This window comes from Pteropus alecto, unplaced genomic scaffold (assembly GCF_000325575.1).
Source record: "Pteropus alecto unplaced genomic scaffold, ASM32557v1 scaffold7, whole genome shotgun sequence".
NCBI classification, from domain to species: domain Eukaryota; kingdom Metazoa; phylum Chordata; class Mammalia; order Chiroptera; family Pteropodidae; genus Pteropus; species Pteropus alecto.
In genome coordinates, this window is record NW_006494614.1 from 2191672 (window position 1) to 2203015 (window position 11344).

General features: G+C 38.8%; 1 protein-coding gene and 1 pseudogene across 4 annotated transcripts in view; one reads left to right on the forward strand and one right to left on the reverse strand.

Moving 5' to 3' along the window:
- FAXC (failed axon connections homolog) overlaps window positions 1-10987 on the forward strand; it is a 59503-nt gene extending 48516 nt beyond the window's left edge. For 3 of the 4 annotated variants that reach the window (XM_025042845.1, XM_006926280.2, XM_025042846.1), the window contains exons 5-6: window positions 1759-1875; window positions 10186-10987. In XM_025042845.1, the coding sequence (XP_024898613.1) occupies window positions 1759-1875; window positions 10186-10475 (407 nt within the window). In that variant the 3' untranslated portion in view covers window positions 10476-10987. The remainder of the gene's footprint in view (window positions 1-1758; window positions 1876-10185) is intronic. The other variant, XM_015600228.2, reaches the window with a different exon arrangement.
- Window positions 8530-8648, reverse strand: LOC112474983 (annotated as a pseudogene).
- Window positions 10988-11344: the final 357 nt, after the last annotated feature.

The window sequence follows — 11344 nt, forward strand, 5'->3', positions numbered from 1 at the left end:
TTTGTAAAAGCCTTGTTTGTTTTTTTTTGGGCCCCCCCCCCCCCCACTTTTTTAATCAATATATATTTTTTCCTCTTGCCTCAAAGTCTTAGGATTCTGTAGCATACTTCATAATTTACGGACTTCACTCTGGCATTTCCCATAGACTCTTCAGCAGTTTGAAGGAATCATCATTTTTTTCCCCTTTTGATTAGGAAGAAGCTCTCCTCTATCCTGTTTTCTTCTCTGTGAAACAGTGTGTATCCCTTCTCACAGTATTTCCTAAAATCCCCATGTGGCTTCCACTTGGTGTGCTTCCCCACGTGCAGGCCTTGAATAAGCTGAGCCCTGGCACAGTCTGGTTGGCATACCCCTCCTGCCTTGCAGGATGGTATGAGAGCCCTGGGCCAGGGTCCCTCTGCCTACTTACATCCCTAAAGCCAGCAGGGTTGTGGCTGAGGCATGGAACCAGCAGGATGCGTCATTAAGAAGTAATTGGCACTCTTGAGAACAAATGACATGCCTGATTTTTCTTTGTTATTTTTGTGCAGATAGTATTTTTCCCTTGTATTCCCAGTATTTGAAAGGTAGTAGGCTTACATCCCAAGTTAAGACTCAAATGATGGAGAAGTTGGTTGACAGTGGGAAACACCTAAGGGTCAGGCATGGACAACTTGCTTGTCCTCACCAGAAAAGACAATTTTGTTAAGTTCAGCATATTGCATTTGTGTAGGGTATTCCTTGGTCTCTGTGGAATATACAGTAGAAATGATTTTTTAAAAAATATCACCTCCAGCTCCATTTGGTGGGTTTTATTGTTTTATTTTTTAAAACTGAGATCTAATTGACGTACAACATTGTGCAAATTTAGGGTATACAACTTGTTGATTTGATATATGTATATATTGCAATGTGATTATCACTGTGCGGTTCATGAACACCTCCATCAACCTCTAGCTTCATTTCATTGGTCTCTTAGTTCACATTCTCACCTCCAGGCATTCCCCTACCTAGGTTGGCCTATGCATTGTCATCAGATATTAATGTAAGTCAGATGGGATCATCCAGGTGACAGGGCCTGAACTGTAGTAGTGGAAAAGAGATGTGGGAGCAGCACGTGAAACATCCTTGTATGGGAACTTGATCCCAGTGTTGGGCCTATAATTTTAGAGCTGCTCTTGACATAGTGTTTCCTGTGGAAGCTGGTGTCAGAGGTGAGAACCATGGGGGGCAATGTGGAAGACCTTGTCTCTAAACTTCTTAAGTAGCTTAGGCTTCTCGTTTTTCCTGAATAAATGCATTAATTAAATAAAGTAAGTGTTGGGGTTGGGTGTGCTTGTTTGGGTTATTTTTGAGGTATTTAAACACACTTCTAGTTGTTCTCAAGCTTTTCAAGCTTTAATTACTGGAATCAGCAATGAGGAAGTGCCTCCAGAGGTCTGTGGGCGAATGGTTGTGCCTTTTTTCCATGAATCCCCTCCTTCATCTGCTGCTTATCTTGATATGTTCCTAGTTACTTCTTTGCTTTGCTATTGTATGGGTTGATATATCGTAGAATTGTTTTTGTTTTACTTTTGTTTCTAATTTTTCTAAAGATAAGTGCATTTTGTTTTTGTTTTACTTTTGTTTCTAATTTTTCTAAAGATAAGTGCATTTTGACTCTGTAAAGCTTTTGATGCATGGTTAAATGAGCATATAATGTGAGGGTGCTGAATGCCATTGTAACTATATGGGGCAGCACAGGCCAGCCCAGTGATCTCTCTGTTCTGTCCACTGCAGGGGATAAGAAGTACATCATGGGGCCCAAGCTTTCTACTCTCGACGCCACTGTCTTTGGACACTTGGCACAAGCAATGTGGACCTTACCTGGGACGAGACCTGAGCGGCTGATTAAAGGCAAGCCCTGTGAACCTCTTCAGATTTGAGTTGCTGGGAGGGCAAAGGGGAGGGGTAACACAATGGAGAATTCTAAGCTGATGCTTGTGAGCTTGACCGTGCTTTATGGAGACACCAGACTGTGGTGTCCAGAGTCAGGGTCAGTTTTCTGTGCCCAGAATATACACAGGCAGAGGAGAGACTGGGCTTTTCGCCTGCGTCTTGGTCAGCCGATATTCTCAGCAAAGCTGACACAAATCCTGCCATGTCCTACACCAGAGCTTTTCTTCCAGCTCTTTACATTGTGGGCTTAACACTTGTTGCTGAAATGGGGCTGGAATGTCACCTAGCGCCCTTTTTGTTTTGTTGGTCTTCCTTAATTGCCTTTGGTCAGTGGTGGTTCACTACTTTCTGTTGTATCTGATGTTGCTTCAGTCACAGTGGGGTGGGTCTGATGGACTCACTGCCCATTTCAGGTGCTCTATTTGTTTTAACTGGTCTTAGATATTTCACATATAGGTATAAGTACATATAATGTGTCATTTGGTTCAAAGCACTCTGTGCTCCCATTTTAGTAGGGTGTCTGTAGATCATACACTGAGAGTAGTAGAGCTGGAAAGTTCAAGATTGTGGGAAAATAAGTGTCAACAAGTGCTTTGTAAGTTTGGTGCTATACAAAGTATTATTTTTAATATTATATGTACATTTTGACCAATGAATCACCATCTCCTATCTTCATTGAGTGATCTTGGCCATATAGCCTATCAGAATTATAATTCTGTACTGGATGGATAGAAGTGGGAATGAATGGGACCAGAGCTAGAGGATGAATATACATGTGGAGGTGGGGTGGTGGTCATACCTAGGGGTAAAATTCATGTTGACAAGGGAGCAAGGAAAGCCAGTTGGATTTGGATTGATGTCAAGGGACCAGGCCTTGGTGTGCATGTGTGTGTGCATGTGCGTGTTTGTGGTGGAGTTGGGTGATGGGATATACAAAGCAGCTGTGCCTCTGGGAGAAGCTTATTCTGCTTTGGTGGGTGGAAAATGGATTCACCTCTAGTTTGAAGCAGCTCCTAAACAAGTGCCTAGGGGCTGGAGATGTGGAGATTAAGGTTTAATGTTTGGATGTGGAGAAGGAGATTGACAAGAGTTAATCAAAGTGTTTATGCCCCAGCTGAGAAGGCTGGGGGTAGATGAAATCACCAGCGAATAGCATATGGAATGCTCTTAATTAATGTTGGATGGATGGAAGGATGGAAGGAACCAAGCAAGGCAGAATTGTACATGAAACTGAGGCAGGTGAGCAGTCAGTCATATGTGGTGATTACAGGTGGAGAGGTTGGTTAGTGAAGGCTGTAGCTCCGTGTGTGTGTGTGTGTGTGTGTGTGTGTGTGTGTGTGTGTGTGTGTGTGTGTATACACTCATGTGCATGCCCAGAATTTTAGACCAGGCAAGAGTCACTCTCTAGATCTTTCCATTGGTCAGGCTGGGGCTCCAGATACATTACCAGACTTGGCTAGAATGGATCAGGCATTGATTCAATATCTTCCTAGATTTCAGCTGATTGGATTTAGGGAAAGTATGGATTGATCATTTCCTAAATGATCAACATGGAGGTAGATGTTCCTTGTCTTGTGATGTGTTGGAACTTACCTAAATTAAATACGTTATCATATTGGGGATGTTTGTAGCATTTAAAATATTAGTTTCCCTTTATTTTAATCAGATTTTCCATGGTGGTCTAAAATATATTGATTCCTTTTAGTTCATTTAGGAGTGTGTTTTATATTTATTCTCGCTGTTAATTTCTACTCCTTCCATTTCCCTCCCGTACCACTCTTACACACCCACAGGCACACACCCCACATCTACTTAAATACTTCTTTACACACACTGTATACACACTCAGTTGTACACATACACGTCCACTTCTATGCAAATATATTCACACACACACTCATACACACACATATCCTCTGCATATGCATATGTACTCATTTATTGAGGTCATCTGTTACTTAGTCAGCATTCAGGTATCCAGCATCAGTAGAACCCTCAGATTCTATAGTACCTCTTCGTGCAGAAACGAAGCATCTTTTGTTAATTTATTTATGACTTGGCCCTTTCCTCTATTACTTGCTGGAAGGACTTGAGGCATTTAGTGTTCTTTTTAAAGAAATGATCAGTCTTTTTGGAGGATTGATTTTGAGTCCCATCCCCAGACATGGAGGAATCTGACATCATCATCTGCAGGGACTTCTGGCATACAGTTGCATGTACTTTGATTCTTAAAACAAGTTAGTAGCTTCCAGCTCTCCCAGGGGACTGATGTAGCATGAATCATTAAAGTGCACAGAGAGTCTCTAAATCTCATTTTGGTCATTAGTTCCAAGCCCTTTCCAGACCTTTTGATCAGAGCCACTAATATGCGGGCACACTACTAAGTTGATCTCAGCTTCTTTCTCTGCCTTTGTTTTTTCTGTGATGGAGACTTTCCCAAGAAATAACAAGAGAAAGGAGACTCAGAAACAACCAAGAGCCTGGATAATTTAGAAATGGTTCAAACCCAGGAATATGAATGATTTGGTTCAGGCAGTTTTCTGCCTTAGCTTTGTAACAGTTACATATATGAGTGTGTATGTATAAATATTAGCTTTTTGGTTCTAGATATTATTTACAATATCTAGCCACACAAGCTACTTCTGGAACCATCTAGGATAGTGAGAACTTTTCCTTAATTTAGGTGAGTAGAAGAATAGACTTATGAATATTCAGCAATTCTTAAAATATAAATATGTGTCTATTTACATATTTCTATCTATAGATATATGAAGTAGTATTTCCTTACTAGAGAAAAATCTAGAAAAGATAGAAAAGTTAAAAAAATAAAAAATAATTTGTGACTCCATCACCCACAGAGAACTACTGTGGTATGTATCCTCATCTTTTATCAAGTCCATGTATGTATATATTTTTAAAAATTGGGACATGATGTTGATACAGTTATAACCTGCAGTTTTTAAATTAACCATGTATTATTGCTATTTCCCTTGTCATTAAATACTCTTCAAAACAATATAATAGTTGTATAATATCCTATCCTATAACTACATTGTAATTTATGTGATTAATCTTTTTCTGGACTCGTGGATTGTTTCAAATAATTTTTACTGATAAATAACGAGTATTGTATAAATATAAATTCCTGTCCATTGCTAGTTATTTCTGTTTTGGGGAGGAGGGAATTAACTATTCCAAAGGATATAAGCTCTTGGCCTGTAGAAAGACTGTAGTAGTTTATATTTTCAAGAGCATCTGAAAGCCCCTCAAATTTTCTTTCTCAGTTAAGGTTGAATATAATTTGTTTTGATTGCCATTTTTACAGTCAAAAAAGAATCTCAGTTTTATTATTAGCAACACTCAAAAGGAGTCGCATTTGATATTTTGATCAGAGTATCCTCATTAGAGAATTGTGTGTGAATTTGGATACTGTTTAAACAGACATAGAGCATTGCAGAGCCTAGAAAAGTGCAATTGAAACAATAAAAGAGAATGATTTCTGCAAAGCATCTGCTTGCCCTATAGAGCTGTATCAAAACCACAGAACCGAACACTTTTTCTGAATTGGAAAGAAACACAGTCTTCCGTGTTCTAAGAAAAACCTCGATCAGTAACTCTTTTACCAACCATTATGTATTATACTTGGGTGTCCTTTTTGCTTATTATTTGATAGATTAAAAGGTGGACAAAATGCTGGATATCCTTGATGAACACATAAGTATATCCTCACCCCCACACTCTTATGTTCTTTATCCAGAAGTATTCAGGAAGAGGTTGTTGTGGATGCATTCACGTCTCAGCAAAGGGCTGGCTCAAATGACCTTTGTGGGTCTTTGTATTTTGAGATCTATAATGTCCTTTAGTTTTAAGGAGATGAGGAGAAGGAGGAGTCCTGATTACAGCATTCAAATTTGCTAAGAACTTTCCTGAGAAAGTTTAGTGCCCTCTGTGCCTGTATGACAGAATGCTGAAGGGAGTAACCAAGGGCACAGTGAGCACCTTGCACAGGTCTGGAACAGGGAGTTGCTGAGTGAATATTTGTAGACCAAATGAGTGTGTGTGGGCGCTGGCTCCATGGTTTCCAAATACTTGCAGGTTAATGACTAAGGGCTGAGCTGGTGGTGCTGGAAGATCCTGGCAGGCTTCTCGCTCATTCACATTCCTGTCATGCATGATTGGCAGCTGGGAGAAACTGAGTCGTGGGTTCCGGGTCTGGTTGACAATGTTTCCAGTGTCATATCGTATAGAACATTTTTGAATATTAGAGAAATTGGAGTGATAACGGGAAAATAAAACAAGTCACTTTTTTCAAAGAGCGATGGGGAATATTTTCATTTGGGAAACTTCAAGAGACAAGTTCTGTATTCTGTCTGGGAGTGTCCTCTGAGTAGAGGGCCATTTGGCTCTCTGATAAATGTCCTCTCAGGTTGTCTGAGATTATTTCTAATCACTCGGTATTTTACTAATTTATTTTATTTTATTTTTTTAAATTAAGAAAGTAATACATGATTGTCACAATAAGTTGAATAATACAGGCTTATTTTTAAAGATTTAAGACCTCCCCCTATTCATGTCCCATACCCTACCTATGCAATAGCCAATATTAAGGATTTGGAGTGAAGCCTTTTTTATGTACAAATTTATATACATGTATATAGCTGTTTTTGTTTGTTTTTACAATTTTTAAACTAAATGATGAGATTACTTTATAACTTGCTTTTTTCACTTAATAGATTATCATGTCTTTTTAACAGCTATGCAATGTTCTATAGAATTGATACATCATAATTTATTAAATCAGTCCCTATTGATGGACATTCAGGCTGTTTCTCTTCCCTTTTTAATTGACATATAATTCTGCATCCATATACATGTTTCTTTATATACCGATGCTTTTATTTTAGTAGAATAGAGTACTAAAAGTGGTCTGATATGTACATTTAGAATTTTAATAGATAACATCAGATTATTTTCCAAAAAAAGTTTATAGCAGTACTTCCACCAGCCATTAGTACAGTCCCTGCCCCTCCACTTTGGATATTATCAGACTTTAATTTTTACCAGATGGATGAAATTGTTATCCAGTTGTTGAGTACAGTTTGAAAAATGCCATTTTTCTATTGTTTCAAAAAGTTTACATCTTCAATATAGGCATTTATGTTAACAGGCCTCTGTGTGTCTCTCTCTTACACACACATACTATATACAATCTGTTTCTACTGCCAACTTTTTTCTATTTTTTTCGCTGATAGCATGTTGAGTGGGTCCCCTAATGAAGAATCTAGGCACAGGAAGGATTAGCAAAGTCAGATAAAGGTAGAGCTCAGTTATAGATTTTCACTCTTCCTTTCACTCTTTTTATCAGGGGCAGGGTGTGAGGATGGGTGTGTGAACTCCCGTTCCTTGTTCCTTGCTTATCAAACCAAACCCTTCCTTGACTGCATAGTAGAACGATCGCTTCTTTCATGACAACTCATTATCTTTGAGGGGTGACATCTGTGCTCTCATAATTCTTTGAGACCTCAGAAAGAATTACAGAAAAATATTCTGTGTCAGATGATGCAAAGCTGTTAACTGTCAAGCCAGGCTGTCAGCTCACCAGTAGAGAGGCAGGGTAGAGTCTTGGTGAAGGGCATGGAGCCTGGAGACCGCTTGTGTTTGAATCCTGGCTCTGAAACTATCTGGAACTTGAACTTTGGCAAGTTAATTAACCTCTCTGTTGCAGTTTTCTCATCACAGATGGGGGTAATAATATTTCCTGTCTCATATAGAATTTTTGCAAGGACTAATGGAGTTACTATGAATTCTTCATGAAAAAAGCATTTCTAACAGTGCCTGGTACACAGTAAGAACTATATACATGTTTGCTATTATTAATTTTTATCACTGCACACTGAATTGGTATTAATGTCATACAGTCACAAAAGGGGCAGCTATACTGGAAGAAAGATGAAAAAACAGGCTGTAAAAAGAACAGCCACAAAAGAAATGGAGAGAGTCATAGGTGGATCTTGTCAATAGATCCTGACTTTCTAGCTGTTCCTAGGGAGCCACTTGTAGAGAGTGGACCTTAGTAAGGCAAACAGGGCTGTCCCCAGGGCCTCCTGTGAAGTAACCATCATTCATCTTTGATGTCTTCTCCACCTCTCACTTGCTGCTGCTTCCACATCTTTATCCAATTCTTGGTTACCTGTGACTGGCAGCATGCCTGGTGAGGTGTTTCATGACTGCTTCTCTGAGGGGGAAAATGAATGAATGTTTTACATACATCTTCCCAAAAGGGACAATGCTGTTGGCTTCTCTCCTTCTGGCTCCTTAGTGTATACATAAAAATCTTTGAGTAGGGAGCAATCAGAGTGGACTCTTACATAGTGTGAGTTGAGCTCTTATGATCTGAGAAGACCTTGAAAATGGTGACTTGGAACTAATACAAGAACATTGGTTTACAGGATCCATGAAGCAGGGGGATTTGCTTTATTATGTTTTTTAGGGGATGTGCTTATTTAAGCAAAACAACAATCAAATTTTTTTTTTTAGGTGAGGCAACCCTTAGTTGACTTCACAGATTGCAAGGACCTTGTCAGCTTACAATCCCTTATTTTTTATTTTTTATGTCTATAGCATCTGGTCTTTCTAGGTGGTCTCCTGTCCAAGTACTAACCAGGCCTGACCCTGCTTAGCTTCTGAGATCAGACGGGATCGGGCTTGTTCAGGGTGGCATGGCCATAGAGAACAATCAAGTTCTGAAAAATTTTAATGACATGAGAAAATGTTTGCATTAATTTTACAGGAGGTAATAGGCAATAATAATGACAATAAATAAAAAGAAAAAAATACTGAAAGAAATGACACCATAATGTTGGTTGTGGTTATCTTGGATTGATGAGATTATAGTTCTTTTCTGTTTTCTTCTTCATACTTTATATATACAGACCTCTAATTTTCCAAAATGAGAATATACTATTTTTTTGATAGACAATAAAAGAGTAGGTATAGACTGCAATTAACAAAATTATTTATACAGAAACGATCAAGATGTTCAGTGATAGGGGATTGGTAAAAACAAAATCAAACTATGGTATATCTATCTGTATAATGAAATACTTACTATGCAATTATCAAGGTGATGATAGTGTAAAATTGAAAGATTTTCATTATATGTTTGTTCAGTGGAAAAAGGCAGGATAGGAAACAGTGTATAGTAAATGTTATACAGCAAATGTAAATATATGCAAATGTATACATAAGTATGTAAAATTCTGGAAGAATGTAAATGAACATATTATTATGGGAAATAGGATTATCGATAATTTTATTTTTTGCTTACGTATATTTTCTAATTTTCTGCAATAAAACATGGATTACGTACATAATAAGTGAATGTTTATATAACTTGAAAAATAAACATCCAAAGAGTATTTTTATGGCTATGAAGTCCTATAAGAGAGTGACAAATTATGTATTTATAAGCAATGTTGCCATCTGGTGGATTAAAAGCAAAAACTCACCCTTTTCCTTTGTTTTTCATTTGAAATTAGGAAATGAAAGCCAAATAATGTTTCAGACAAATGCCTGGGTGATTTTAGGGACTTAACCGAAGTGTTCCTTTGATTCACATGGAAAAGAAGTAGTCCAGTCATTGACTGTGAACCCAATTAGGGGTGCTGCTGTAGAATTTTAAAAAAATTAGAAAATATCTTTTACTGAATGTGGTTGTAGGCATACGCATCCATAAAGACAATTGCGAGTTATTCATTTTATGGATTATTTAGAGCAAACTTTCCGTCTTAACATTACATTTGTCAACCACTTGGCATAGTACCTAGTAGCCTGTAATAACACTACAAGTATTTGTGGAATGCTTGATTACTTTTGGCTGACTTCATCCAACTGATGGTGTATTTTCACGGACTACAAATTAACTTGAATATGAACCAGTCAAAAGCACTAGTTCTCTTGATATGCAAACATAAAATAATAAAATGCTTCACAAAGCCAAATGTTGGTAGTTTAGCTACCATTTCAGATAAACTACCCACCCTCTGCAACTTCTCATCACCATAGGACTCACTCCTAAATTTCATCCAGCCCACTCACTGAATTTAGCTTTTCCCACTCACCTTAAAAATCTAAATATTTTGACAGTACCTCTGTGGAAAATCGTTATTAATGTCTGCTGTGCTTCATTCTACCAAGTTCCCCAGAAAGCCAGTGGCAGGTAGAGTGTTGCGTTGAGAACTAACCTTTGCTGTCTTTGTCACACTGCAGGTGAGCTGATCAACCTTGCCATGTACTGTGAGAGAATAAGGAGGAAATTCTGGCCAGAGTGGCACCATGATGATGACAACACCATCTATGAGTCCGAGGAGAGCAGCGAAGGCAGCAAAACCCACACGCCCCTGCTGGATTTCAGCTTTTACTCAAGGACAGAGACCTTCGAAGATGAGGGAGCAGAGAACAGTTTTTCCAGAACCCCAGACACGGATTTCACCGGACACTCGCTCTTTGATTCTGACGTGGACATGGATGACTGCACAGACCATGAACAGTGCAAGTGACTTTCAGCCTCGCTGGACCTCTTCTGCTGGAGCTGCCACTCCCTGGGGATGGTCCAGTGTCCCAGGTAGAAATCCATCCGAGCTGGGAGATCTTCGTGCTTGGCACAGTTCTCACAAGCTAACTGGACTATTGCAGCCTTATTTCTTTTTTGTATAAACAAAACACAGAACCATTCGTATGGCTCCATTTAAAACAAACAGGCAAAAAAAAAAAAAAAGTCAGCATGGTTCCTGAAATCCATTTTTGTTTTCATTAGAAAACTAATATTGTGAGGTAGACCAGGTGCAAGAATGGGTTTTCCTCAGATTGTTTATGTTGATCCTCTTCAACCTGAGGACTTAGTTGCAAGATGAATTCTTGAACATCCTTCATCCATCAGGGTTTGAAGTAAGGAGAGATATCATCAGAAGAAATGTAGGAGATGAATGTTTTATGGTGGCTGCTTGTATTTTATGCGTGTATATTGTATGTTGAGCTATAAATCAAATAAAATCCATAGATATTCAGTGAACACCTACTATGTGCAAAGCACTGTGCTAGGTGCTAATCAGTATAAGTTTTATTCTAAGCCCCTGCCAGTGACTGGCTGTGTGATTTTGGGCAAGTCCCTTAATTCTTGTGTGCCTCATTTCCCCTACCTGTAAAGTGGGGATAACAGTACTCTCCACCTACCTACCTCGCAGGGGTGTTGTGAGGATTCATGGGGTCACTTTTGGCGCTTCAATCCTCTTGGAAGAGGTGTGACATAAACACATTTTATTCTTTATTGTGCATCATATGTGTGACGATTTGAGGGCAAAGGAATTCTACATCCAGGCAACAGCAGCCACAGTCCCTTGAAAAAGTGGAGCAGATACAACACACACAA